Source organism: Typopeltis vanoorti, chromosome 2 (assembly GCF_054136105.1).
Source record: "Typopeltis vanoorti isolate ZY-2024b chromosome 2, IOZ_Tvanoo_1.0, whole genome shotgun sequence".
Classification (NCBI taxonomy): Eukaryota; Metazoa; Arthropoda; class Arachnida; order Uropygi; family Thelyphonidae; genus Typopeltis; species Typopeltis vanoorti.
Window position 1 is genome coordinate 5,688,333 of NC_143550.1, and position 14,787 is coordinate 5,703,119.

General features: G+C 37.3%; 1 protein-coding gene across 3 annotated transcripts in view; it reads right to left on the reverse strand.

Moving 5' to 3' along the window:
- LOC150108796 (uncharacterized) overlaps positions 1 to 14,787 on the reverse strand; it is a 478,706-nt gene that overhangs the window by 229,573 nt on the left and 234,346 nt on the right. For all 3 annotated transcript variants that reach the window (XM_090403306.1, XM_090403304.1, XM_090403307.1), the window contains exon 9: positions 8,670 to 8,859. In XM_090403306.1, the coding sequence (XP_090259432.1) occupies positions 8,670 to 8,859 (190 nt within the window). The remainder of the gene's footprint in view (positions 1 to 8,669; positions 8,860 to 14,787) is intronic.

Genomic DNA, 14,787 nt, shown 5'->3' on the forward strand with positions numbered 1-14,787 from the left:
AAAGATACAAATTGGCAATAAACAAACTGAGAATGTTAACAAGTTCACTTGTCTAGGAAGCATGTTGAGTCTAGATGGTCATTCAAAAACTTACATTAAATACCGAATTGCTAAGGCAACTGTGGCCCTACAAAAGTTAAAACCATTGTGGGGAGATAACAGAATAGTAATCCCTACCAGACTAAGACTAATGGACACTCTGGTGAATTCTGTCCTCTTGCATGGTTGTGAGGCCTGGACTTTATTGAATGAAGATGAGAGGAGATTCCTGTCTTCCCCTATACCAATCACGAAACCAAATGTCCGAAATGTCCAAAAACTGATTGATTCAACAGATGGGAGAAAAAGGGAAAATATTCTGACAGTCATCAGAAGAAGACGTTCGAACGATGAAATGGTTCAAACATTTCATCTGTCTGTGGAGAGGGTTAATGACATTCCAAAGCAAGTACTAGAAGGAATCGTTCCAGGACCAATTTCTAGGGGCCGATCTCGATTAAAATGGACTGATAACATCAAAAAATGGACAAATTCCTCCCTTTCTCAACTGACATCATGAACAAGAGACCAAGATGACTGGAGGAGGCTAACCAAGACTATCACCCACCAGCCAAGAATGACCCAACAGTCCATTTAGGACTATGGGAGAAGAAGTTATTGTTTTACCCTTTTCAAGATAATTAATAAACAAAATGCCTTTAGCATCCCAAAACACCGATGTCAAGACCTTTCGTACTGATGGAACTGACTTTGTCTACTTTGGCGCTGAACAACCGGCTTCTGTTCACTGTTCATTACACACCAGAATCCAGACTACTGTCTGGATTCTGGTGTGTAATGGTGAATCCAAGTACCATCCATAGCAATAATTCGATGCACAAAATAGTTTTATTCTTAAATTAAAATACAATTTTATTAATGCTGACCATAAAAACAAACTTATATTATAGCCTACCAGTTTCGCCAGCAGACTGTCTGACTTTATCAAGGCATTTATGGAAATACGTAAAAACTAGTAAATGCAAATTGAAAGGAACATAAAAAACATTGTAAACCAACTAGTAGCTAAGGTTACACGTTCGCGTGACAGAGAGGACTTATTGTTCTTATTCATTATCACGCATGCGTGTTTGTTGTAAACACGTAATGTGATTACTGGCTAGCTGTAGTTCAGCTTGATTAAGAGAGAGGATAAGGTTTTTCGACGAACTGTTTAGAATTACACCCTGATTTCTGTTGAGGTTTCCGTCGGTTAATTATTGTGGCTTCCATGAATAAACGATGTCTGTAGTTGTCATCGAGATATGGCATGGAGCTGTTTTGCCACTCTATCGTGTGGTTAGATGTACAGAAATGATGTGCTAAGCCATAAGAGATACTTCTGTTGTGGTTTACATCGCCAACATATTCCTTTTGTCTTATTTCTAAATTTCTAAAACTTTGTAGGCAAGACCACAGGAGCAGGGAATGTAATATACTCCTGGATATTTGTAGAAAGGTACCTTATCTTTTGGGGATCCTAAAACTTGCCTGAGGGTGGTGGTTGGTTTGAAGACCACTCTGATGTTGTAGGCTCTTAGGTATTCTGGCTATTTGATAAGAAATTGACTTGATTAAAGGGATCACTACAGTAGAAATGTGCTGGGAGCGTGATTCTTCTTGTCTGGGGTTGTCACTGTATAGATATTTTTTTACGATGTTTAGAAAACCTAAAATCGTTTGTGGATAAAATGAAAGAGAAGAGTGCCCATAAACTTTTATGAACTTCGAATGAATTTCTTTTGGCGATAAACCTTCTTTTAGAAAGAATTTTATAACCGTATGATGCTCGATTTTATCCATTTCAAGGGATACAGACAACATTTTTGCTTCAGACAGCTGTATAAAACAAATTACTGGATATCAGAACTTGCAATTTCATATGGATGCTTACGACAGATGCACCAACCTAAACTAAAAACATCTTGCCAATAATGTTGCCATCTATGGTCAAGGCCGAGACCACCCTCATATATAAAAATCACATTTATAATAAAGTGACAAGAGTGGTTGATAAGGAAAGGCCTATACTGCCTTTTTTGGATTATGCAAAGGCATTTGACAGTGTGACATGGTGAGCTGATATTTAAGTTGCAGCACATGGGTTTAGATGTCGAGTTAATTAACAGGATTCAGGATTGGTTGTGTGATAGGTATCAGAGAGGTGTGTACGGTGGGGCAGTACCAAGGAGGAGGAAGAAGGTTACAAGTGGGATCCCACAGAGCTCAGTATTGTTAATTGTACTGTTTAACCTTTATATCAATGACAATGGCAATGGATTGCAGTGGGATATAGAGTTGTTTCCAGATGATGTGAAGCTGGAAAGGGTTATTATTAACAGTGCACATGTGGTAGCACTGCAAGACGACAGGAATAAACTAGACAGGTGGGTGAATGAATGGGGGAATCGGTTTAACGCAGCAAAATGTAAAGTGTTGAAGTTTGGGATACGTCGATGGGAGGCTACATATGCCATTGCAGGAGCTGTACTGGAGGAAGTAGAGGAGCCAAGAGTTCACCTAGATCTCTTGGTTTCAGGGAACATATTGCAAAGCTGGTGAAGGTAACCCAGAGGATTGCTGCAATACCGAGAAGGACACTGACCTGCAGAGATAAAAGAGTTATCGTTCAATTGTATAAAATCCTAATCAGATGACACTTAGATAACTGTTCTCAAATTTGGTTCCCAGGATTTTATGGGGATAAATTAACTGTGGAAAGGGTACAGAGGCGGATAACAAAGATAATTGTTCTCAAATTTGCTCCCCAGGATTTGATGGGGATATATTAACTGTGGAAAGGTACAGAGGCAGATAACAAAGATGGTTTCGGGACTATACAATTTTAGTTATGAGGATCGGCTGAGCGACTGAAGACTGCAGAGTTTGCTAGATAGAAGACGGAGAGGTGATATGATTGAGACTTTTAAACTGTTGAGAAGTAGTTACAGGGTTGACACGGGGAAGTACTTGGTGGTTGGTGGAATAACTGGAATGAGCGATGACAAGGGGCCATCAATGGAAGATGCAAAAGCAAGCTGTGAGAAAGAGGGTGAGGAGTAGTTTCTTTGCATGTGGGGTGGTTGAATCATGGAATGCATTGCCTCATAGAATGGTGAGAACAAGAATGGGCAATGAGTGCAAGGAATGGTATGATAGACTTTATGTTTCTTAGGAAGGACCTCCCACAATGAGTCTTTTGACTGAGAAGAGACCCCCACATAGCCTTTAAAGGAATGTGGAGAACTGATCAGGGCTTCTGACCCAATGTCCAATCCTCAACTTCTCTTGGTGCACCCTGTTAGGTATCAATCTGGATACTGCACGAACAAGCATGGGCTGTCAATTTGGGATTTAGTGAACAATTATATTCCTATTGACTTAAACCAAAATAAAAAATGTTGGTACAACATGACTGAATTTCATGCCGACTGGGGAGTCGCCCAGTTAAACAAACCCCCGTTATTTTTCCAGGGAACCAGGGCAAACAGCAAAAAGTCAGCTACTGCAACAAATCCTAAAACCTAAGAGAGGCTTGGTGAAGAACAAGCTGGATTCAGGCCAAAATGAGGCTGTCAGAATCAGATTTTCACTTTACAACAGATAGTTTAGAAATCATGGGAATATAGCAAAGATCTGTATTTAAGTTTCGTAGATCTGGAAAAAGCATATGACAAGGTGCCAAAATAAAAGCTATTCAAAACACTACAGTTATATGGTGTCAATGGGACATTATATCAAGCAATACTTAGTCTTTATTTGAGTTTAAGTCAGCAGTTAGAATTGAAGGAATTAGAGGAAGATGGTTGAAGAAAGAGGAAGAGGAAGTGGAAGAAGGGACAAATTCCCGACGATTGGAGTAGAGTTCTAATAGTACCCATATATAAAAAGGGAAATAAAACTGAATGTGAGAATTACAGAGGTATTTCCCTATTGAGTGTTCCTGGTACATTTATGCTAGTATACTTGAGAAGAATTGTGGAAGAAAAGCTCGGTGAAGAACAAGCTGGATTCAGGCCAAATAGAGGCTGTCGAGATCAGATCTTCACTTTACAACAAATAGTTGAGAAAGCATGAGAATATAACAGAGATCTGTATTTATGTTTTGTCGATCTGGAAAAGGCATATGAGGTGCCAAGAGAGAAGCTATTCAATACGCTACAGTTATATGGTGTCAATGGGACATTATATCAAGCAATACTTAGTCTTTATTTAAGTTGTAAGTCAGCAGTTAGAATTGAAGGAGAGGAAGATGGTTTAATGTTAAATCTGGTGCCAGACAAGGATGTACTTTATCTACTCTGTTATTCATTATCTATATGGATATCTATATTATGAAGGAAAGTGGTATTAAACATGATATCACAATTGGAGATGTTAATTTCAGCTCTTTGCTTTATGCGGATGATGTTATACTTCTAAATAAATCTGCTACAAGTCTGCAAGATTCCCTGACTAAAGTGAATAACTGCTGTAATAGATATGGTATGAAGGTCAGTGTTAAAAAGACAAAGATAATGAAAATAGGTAGAAACAGTTGAAAATATCAACTGCATTTTGAATGGAGAACCTACAGAACAAGTAAAACATTTCAGCTACTTAGGCACGATTTTTAGTGAAGATGGTAAATTAAATATGGAAATAGACAACAGAATCAACAAAGCTGACATTAGGAAGTCAATTGAATAAATTCATATGGAATAAGAGAGAAATTAGTCAGAACACTAAATTAGCTGTATACAAGACAGTGTTCAAACCAGTTTTAACTTATGGATCTGAGAGCTGGATCAGAAGTAAAACACTTGACCAAAGACTAGAAACTCCAGATATGAGAGTCCTGAGAGAGATTAGAGGCGTTAACAGATGACATCAATGGCAATATCATATTAAAAATGAAGATATTAGGAAAGAACTTGACACTGTCAGCATCCAGGAATGCCTTAGCAGAGCTAATCTCAGGTGATATGGTCACTTAAACAGAATGGGAGAGGAAAGCTTAGCAAAACAAGTGTTCTCTGCCAGGATGGCAGGAAAAAGACCCACAGGAAGACCAAGATGTAGGTGAATTGATACAGTAAAAAGTGCCTTAGAAGATAGAAATATAAGATCTGATAATGTTGGAGTCTTGATAGGTAACAGACTGATTTGGAGGAAAATTGTAGATTGGAAGTTAGTAATGATGTAATTTTTCATGTAGTACTATCATATCCTGTACACCTCTTGAGGGTATATATCAAGAATATGATGATGAGAATAATAAAAAAAATAATAATAATGCTGTGCACTATATCGATGGTGCTGTACTGCAAGAAATGGTTGAGATTAGAGATTTGAGAATAATGGTTGACAGTAGACTGAAGTTTTGAGAGCATATTGGTAGTGTGTGCAAAGTATCAACATCACAGTGGTGCTATGATAAGAAGACTCTATAATATGTAGGAATAAAAAAGTTGTTGTAGCACTATACAAAGCACTGGTCAGACTACACTTGGGCTATTGTGCTCAAATCTGGTCACCTGGTTTTCAATGTGTTGTGGAGATATTGGACAGGGTCCAGAGGCATGTGACTAAGAAAATGTTAGGACTTTGGAATGCTGGCTATGGAGAGAGGTTGAAGAGATGTTGATTAAAGAGTTTGGTGGAGAGGAGGAAGAGTGGTGATATGATAGAGACATTTAAGTTAGTAAGAGGATTTTATAAGATTAATCCAGAGGGGATTATAAAAAGAATAGAAGATGAGAGGGAAAGAATTCTCGATTTACATAACTTCCAGGGATGAAAATGTGTATTGAAGAGGGATCTGATGTATAGATATTTTTACATTTTACATAAAGAAATGTCAGTTCGTTACCCGAATGTGTTGTTATTGCAAGAAGTGTTAAGGATTTTAAGATTCTATACGATAAATATGTTGTCATTAAACAGTTTAAACTAAACATGTTTGGTCGTTTTATAATTAAAATACAAACTTATTTAATACTGACCATTTACAAACAAACTTACATTATAGCCTACCAGTTTCGCCAGCAAACTGTCTGGCTTTTTCAAGGCGTTTACGGAAAGACATAAAAATTAGTAAATGCAAATTGAAAGGAACATAAAAAACGTTGTAAACCAACTAGTAGCTAAAGTTACACATTCACGTTGACAGAGAAGACTTATTGTTCTTATTCATTATCACGCATTCATGTTTGTTGTAAACATGTAATGTGATTACTGGCTAGCTGTAGGTTCATATTAATTTAGAGAGAGAGAGGATCAGGTTTTTCCACGAACTGTTTAGGATTGCACCTTGATTTCTGTTGAGGTTTCCGCTGGTTATTAACACTATTGTGGCTTCCTTGAATAAACGATGTCTGTGGTCGTCATCCAGATATGGCATGGAGCTGTTTTGCCACTCTATCGTGTGGTCAGACGTACGCAATTCTCAACTTGAAGAAAAACAAAGATATCATTATTACAAAGGCTGATAAGGGAAATTCTACAGTTATCCTTAACTCTAAAGATTATTATGATAAGTTAAACGTATTACTATCAGACAACTCCACCTATAAGATCCTAGACAGAGACCCCACAATAAAAAATCATAATGAAACAAACCAACTAATCAGAAATTGTAACATTTGGCCAGAAGAAGTGAAGAGAACACTAAAATCCTCACATCCTATCACTCCAAGACTATATGGGAAACCTAAAATACATAAACAGGATATACCTCTCTGTCCAATCATTGATGGAAGATCAACACCAACTTACCTTTTGGCATAGCATCTTGAAAACTTATTAAATAATAAAATAAGATCAACAGAATCCTATATCAAGAATAGTCAACATTTTGTAAATAAACTCCAAGCCATTAAGATTGCACCAATAGACATGCTAGCCAGTCTAGATGTTGTATCCCTTTTCACCAATGTACCAGTAGAAGAGGTAATAAACATCATCCAAGATCTCTTTCCTCTAGACATCACACAGATGTTTAGACACTGCCTTCAATCTAATTCTACAAGGTTAACAACACCATATACCAACAATTAGAAGGCCTAGCAATGGGAAGGCCTAGCAATGGGAAGCCCACTATCACCATCTTGTGCAGACCTTTTCATGGAAAAACGTGGAAAAGAAATTCTCTCCACAATCTACCCTAGACCATCTATATGTTGGAGATATGTTGACGATATCTTCATTATATGGCAAGACAGCTTAGAAAACAAAATCCTTTGTGGATAAAATCAACTCAATACATAACAAGATAAAATTCACTCTGGAAGTGAAAAACAACAGCCAACTGCATTTTTTAGACATCTTGATAAAGAAACAATCAAATAGTGTCAAATTATCTATTTACAGAAAGCCGCAGATACTGGAAGATATCTTCATTATACTTCAAACCATCACAAGACACAAAACTGAGCATTATCCATATGTTGAAATATAGGGCCAGAAAATTTATATCAGAAGAGGAGGATACACAGACTGAATTCTCACTAATAGCCAACACATTATCACAAAATGGATATCCTCCAAACATCATCAAAAAATATCTATATGGTGACAACCCCAGAGAAGAAGAATCACGCTCCCAGCACATTTCTACCATAGTGAACCCTTTCATTGGGTCAATTTCTTATCAAATAGCCAGAATACTAAGAGCCTACAACATCAGAGTGGTCTTCAAACCAACCACCACCCTCAGACAAGTTTTAGGATCCCCAAAAGATAAGGTGCCATTCCACAAATATCCAGGAGTATATTACATTCCTTGCTCCTGTAGTCTTGCCTACATCAGACAAACTTCACGGAGTTTAGAAATCAGACAAAAAGAACATGTTGGTGATGTAAACCGTAACAGAAGTATCTCTTCCGGCTTAGCACATGATTTCTGTAACCACACGATAGAGTGGCAAAACAGCTCCATGCCATATCTGGATGACGACTACAGACATCGTTTATTCAAGGAAGCCACAATAGTGTTAATAACCGGCAGAAACCTCAACAGAAATCAGGGTGTAATTCTAAACAGTTCGTGGAAAAACCTGATCCTCTCTCTAAATCAATCTGAACTACAGCTAGCCAGTAATCACATTACACGTTTACAACAAACACACATGCGTGATAATGAATAAGAACAATAAGTCCTCTCTGTCATGCGAACGTGTAACCTTAGCTACTAGTTGGTTTACAACATTTTTTATGTTCCTTTCAATTTGCATTTACTAGTTTTTATGTCTTTCCGTAAACACCTTGAAAAAGCCAGACAGTTTGCTGGTGAAACTGGTAGGCTATAATGTAAGTTTGTTTGTAAATGGTCAGTATTTAAATAAGTTTGTATTTTAAATATGTTGTCAGTTGAATGATCCTCCCCACGATGAGTCTGCTAACTCCATTAAGAGTATAATAATAATAATAATAATAATAATAATAATAATAATAATAATAATCAAACAGTACAATCCAAATATTAGACTGAAATAAACAACAAAAATTGATTATTTCAAATAGCAGCATTCAGACAAAATAGTTATACTCTACTTCACATATCAATGAAAAAAATTTGTGTAAATAATGTGCACTATATGTGAACTTGCTAACTATTATAGATTTTGAAAATGGCAATCAGACTCTCATACCCTTTGATGCCGTAGCAACCTTTGGCTAAGATCTCGTTGAAGGGGATGTAATTCCAATTCTTTTCCAAGTGGGAGTTTTTTAGGTGTGCTGGGTTCTAACTGATCAGAAATAGCTGTTGGAGTTTCTTCAAGAGTGGGCAATGCTGGAATTCCTGCAGAAGTACTAGGTTTCTCAAAAACTGTAGGTTTACTGTAAATGGAAAACAGAAATGTATGAATAACAATGAAATAAACCCAAGAAATAAATTATTATATATTAGTCATATATGTAGCTAATGCAGTATTATTTTTTGTGATATAGTTTGGAATTTGTAAGAATTCTGACAGAAAAGTTGTGATTAACATAGCTGCAAGTGTGAGTTAAAGATGCCAAGAAATTATATTCTTGGTTTCATCCTTCATCCAACTGTAAACAAAGTCTGCACATGAAGTAACTTTGCAACTGGGATATTTGTATATAGAGGCTAATGGCATCATATCAGTTGCCTCAGTATCCCATAATGCAAGGCACGTATCCATCTGGACAGTGGCCTTCCCATAATGCATAGCATTATAAATGTCTGTAAGGATACGTGCCTTGCATTATGTTCACCTTTACTGAGGTGAACAAAGTAAAGGGGTATTCATCAGAGGCCTACAGTAGTTAGTATAGAGATGCAAGAGAGCCTGATAGCATTAGGAGAAAGAAAAGAGAGATAGATAGTATGAGAAATAGAGAAAAAGGCCTCAGATCTTTTATATCATCATATAGCCAAGGCTATCAGTTTTCCTTTTTCACCAGTCTTATGCAGATTAACAACCAACAATTGAAACTAAAGCACAAAGATGACTGATACCCAGTTGGTTAGTCTTATCTGAGTTAACCACCTTGAGTTGGCCTTCTCTGCCTGGGATTGCTCTCCAGTCATCCCTGCAACTGACCATAAGACCACATTGAACTAAGAGGATGGAACCATTTAAAAAACTCTCATAGTAAAAATAGACAGAATTTTATCTCCCTCTGGTGAATACTGCATAATGTGGGTGATCTACACCACCTAGCCAAAAATTTATCTGCTAGAATGCGTCTTTTTAAATACAAAAATCGTCTGACTGAACCATAAAATTTCTACAGAGTCATATTGCTGGTTTTCGAATCCATGTTTCTTCCAAACCTTCCATAAATGGTATTTTAATTCCTTAATTTTAAAAATCAAAATTCTCTTGCCATTGCTGAGAGGTAGTGGGTACTGTAAAAAAAGAACCTGTTCTGTTGTAAGTAATGGAATGCCCAACAAATTACATAATCTTTTCCAAATACGAAAGGCAAAAGGGCAGCTATAGAATGCATGTCGTACTGTTTCCAATTGGTAAAAGATGCCACAGATTGGATCTCCGATTTCAAAGTACCTCCATTCGATGTTATGGACTGGAAGACGCTTGCAATTCTCCAGGCAATATCCCTCCTGTTAAAGTATCCTTGGAACTTCAATAAGTCATGAAACAAAGTCTTGTTGTCATATGTGGAAGTTCATATCAAAAGAGGTTAAATATCTCTTTATACCAAATTTTACTTTTTTTAATGGAAGGCCAGAATTTTGTAGTAATCTTAGAGTTAAGCACAGAATGTTATAGTATTAAGGAACAATCTCAGCTTTTGGACATTTATAATTATTTACTCAAGTGAAAATGAAAACTCAGATAGTACCTGTGAAGGTCTGCAACATTTTATGGATTTTTGAAGCTGTATTGCTTAAATAGCATATTTTATTAAATAGCAGAATTTTAAAACTGGAAGCCCAAAGACTCCGTGCTTCTATGATAGGTGAATAAATTCCTTTTTAACTTCTTCGAATTGGTTGGACAAAAAAAATTGCACAGGGGCTTACTATATAATTGCTTTTCTTCAGGTTCGGTAAAGTCTGTAATATTTATTATGTACAACTGAACAGGGAAGATAATGATTTTAATTACTATAGCTTTAGAGGAAAAGGAAAGTCGCCCAATCCAATCTTCTATGGTTGCAATGTTCTTGTATACAAGTTCTTGAACTGGTAATATTGGGTAAATGAAGAAGGAAATTCCAAGTATAGTCTAACCCAGGGGTCTGTCTGTGTTCACTGGGCATCTACAGATGCCGTATGCTCACTCCGATGCTCGATGATGTTCCACACTAGGCCGTGCCATGTAGTCCTGTTGTTTGCCCTTCTGGCAGCCTCAACTCTCTGAAGATCAGTCACTCCACACACGCCATCCATCCATCTCATTGATGGGCTACCCCTGCCTCTTTTTCCAGGAACTTTACCTTCTATTACTGTTCTTAAAAGTCCTCCTTCCATCCTTTCTATGTGTCCAAAATATTTTAATTTTCTTCTGTCAATATCCTTAAGGAGCCTTAAAGTTCTACTAATCTTTTCTAAAGCCCATTCATTTGTACACCTTTCAGTGTATGATATCCTCAACAGCCTTCTGTAACACCACATCTCAAAAGCAGATATCCGTTTCTTATCTGACTTCTTTAGGTTCCAAGTCTCGCATCCATAAGTTGCTGTTGGAAAAACAACTGCATCCAAAATCCTCAACTTTGTTCCCATGGAGATAGATCCATCCTTTCGGATTTTAGACTCTGACTGTTGTTTTAGCCATTCCTAACCTTTTTCTGATATCTTCTGAACAGCAATTCTTCACATTAATAATGGATCCCAGGTACTCAAACTTGCTGACTTCCTCAATTCTTTCTCCATTAAGATACATTTGTTTCTCAAGAGCTTCTCTGTTTGTTTTTCCTTTGAGAACCATGATCTTTGTCTTGCTAGAATTGAGTTGAAGTCCTCTGTTATTACTGATCTTGTTAACTTTGTCAAGAATCAGTCCTAGTTCTTCCATGTCATTACAAAGGAGTACTGTATCATCAGCGTACCTCAGATTACTGATCAATCTACCTCCTATCGTAATTCCTGTCTTGAGCTCATCCAATGCTTCATGCATGATGTCCTCTGCATATATACTAAACAAGTGAGGAGAAAGTAAACATCCTTGCCTAACTCCTTTTCCAACTTGAAGCCAGTCAGTCAATCCAACACCTGTTCTTACTGTGGCTTCTTGCTCCTTATGCAAGTTGGCTATCAACCTGATAGTGTGTCGAGGAAAACCCATTCTTTTCATTACTTCCCACAGTTTCACATGCTCAACACAGTCAAAAGCTTTAGAGTAGTCTAAGAAACACATTACCAGAGGGAGTCTGAATTCTTTATATTTTTCTATGATCTGTCTAAGGCAAAGGATCTGATCTCTGGTGCCCCTACCTTTCCTAAAACCTGCTTGTTCCTCGGGCATCTCTGCCTCAACTTTGGCCTCAATCCTATTTAGCATGATCTTTAATAAAATTTTGCTTGCATGAGATATCAAACTAATAGTTCTATAATTCTTGCATGCCTTCATATCACCTTTCTTGTGTAGTGGTATGAAAACTGACTTCTTCCAATCTCTAGGCCATGATCCTGTCTCCCATATCATTGTAATCAATCTATGAAACACTCTTATCCCTCCATCCCCTGTGGCCTTAATTAACTCTGCTGGGATTTCATCTGCACCTGGAGCTTTATTGCTGTTGAGCTGCTTAACTGCTCTTTCAACTTCATGCCTAAATGGAGGAGGTTCCAAATCAAAAATTTCTTGGTGGGAGCACTCCACATTTTCTTTATCCACTCTGCTGTACAGTTCCTCACAGTATTCTTTCCATCTGTTTTTGATTTCCAACTCTTCTGTTAGTAATGATCCATTCCTGTCTTTGATGACATTCAATTTAGGCTTGAACTTGTGCTTTAAGTCACGAACTAAATAAAACATCCTTTTATAATTATGCCTTCTCATCTGGAACTCTATTTCTTCACATTTATTAGTATAGAACGTTTCCTTATCCTGCTTGATGGCTCTTCTGATTTCTCTATGTAATCTCTTGTATTCTTCGGTCCCTGTGTCTCTTTGTTTTTCCAACTGCCTTCTTTTGATTAGTTCCCATGTTGAATCTGATATCCATTGGTCTCTTGGTTTTCTTATTGGGCCGAGATATGTCTTCGCTGTATTCTGTATTATCATCTTGACTCCTTCCCAAAGCATTTCTGGTGAGATTTCCTCATTGGTCTCCAAAAAATCATCCAGCCGAGTTGATGTTTCTTCTGTGAATCCACTAGGAATTACTCTAACATCCAATCTAGTGGAATGTGCCTAAGTCTTAGTCTTACTTTGGCTCTTATCAGTTGATGGTCTGTACCAAAATCTGCTCCAGGACAAGTATGAACATCAGAGATGCTTGTCTTCCACCGCTGGAGAGCCAGGATGTAATCAATCTGGTGCCTTGACCTATCAATGTTGGATGTCCAAGTATAGGTCCATCGTGGATGTTTCTGGAAGCAGGTATTGGTAATAACTAATCTGTTAGCATGGGCAAATTCCAACAGTCTTTCACCATGGGTGAGGAGAAAGTAAACATCCTTGCCTAACTCCTTTTCCAACTTGAAGCCAGTCAGTCAATCCCACACCTGTTCTTACTGTGGCTTCTTGCTCCTTATACAAGTTGGCTATCAACCTGATAGTGTGTTGAGGAAAACCAGGGGTGGGGAACCTTTTTAGTATAAAGGGCGAAAATTGCTAATTTAAAAACTTCCGCAGGCAACTGGCAAATTTTAACTCTTATATATAGTGTATGTAGTGTGCAATATACATCTCAATAAGTAAATGTGCAACATTCTCATTTGATATGGTATCTTTTAATTAATTGTGTAGACATATACCGTATTTGCCAGCGTATAAGACGCACTTTTTTTCTTTGAAAATAGGTCTGAAAAACAGGGTGCATCTTATACGCTGATACTCAGTTTTTTATTTATTTTCATTTCTGGAAATTTTCTCTGTTCTGAGTTATGCAATTTCTTTATTGCTTCTTTGTGGTATGTGTGAGAGCATTCCAGTTACGTAGAGCAGTGTTTCTCAAACTTCAGACATCCGCGTTCATATGATTGGTGCGGTATTAACAAAAGATCGTGCTACTAAATGACAAAGACAAGCCGACAGTTAAGCAAAACCATATGTTGCCAGTGCAACATATGGTTTTGCTTAAGTCATATAGCATTTGGTCTCTAATTGCACTGTTTGTTGAGAAACATATTGCAAAGCCTGCAGTTGTCTCTGTACCTTATTCAGTGATACAATAGGAACATTTTATGATCTCGAACTTCACGGATACATTGAATTTTATTCTATGCGTTAATGATGCATAGCCTAAAATTGCCACGAATTGCCTGAAGACTTTTCACGTACCCCTGGGGGTACGCGTACCACACTTTGATGTCAATGATCACAGTTGTGTCCTGTTCGTTTAAACTTTCCAATTGTTGTCGCAGTTGTGAACGGTGATAAATTTCTGCCGTTAAATTTTCTCTAAATTTCTTGGCAAATTATGGCTGAAAAACATCAGCATTGTTACAATATTGCATACAAGCTACGTGTGATTGCATCTGCTAAAGAACATGGAAACAGGGCTGCAGAGAGGCATTTCAGACCACCCCAACTGATAAAATGATAAGAACTTGGCGGAATCAGGAAAAGGATTTAAAAAAAGCAACTCACAGTAAACATAACCTACAAAGTGGAACTGCAAAATGGCCAGAACTTGAGGTAGAACTGAATACTTGGATTTTAGATCACAAAAAAAGCGGGACTTTCATTGTCTACAAAAATGATTATTCATTAAGCGAAAGCGATAGCCACTAAAAGAGGGATCAACATCATGGTGTTCAAGATTCATGAAGAGAAAACAGCTATGTATGCAGACTAAAACAAAAATATCACAAAAGATGCCAGCTGAATATGAAGAAAAAAATGATTGAATTTCATCGATTCATCATTAACGCAAGGAAACGAGAAAATTTTGAACTTGCGCAAATAGGAAGAAACATGGACAAGGTTCTGCTGACTTCTGATGTGCCCTCAAACAAAACTGTAGATTCCAAGGGCACTAAAAGTATTACTATTAAAACTTCGGGGCACAAAAAAACTCACTACACGGTTGTTTTATCCTGCTGTGCTGATGGGACAAAATTGCCTCCACTATCGATTTTTAAAAGGAAGACACTACCTA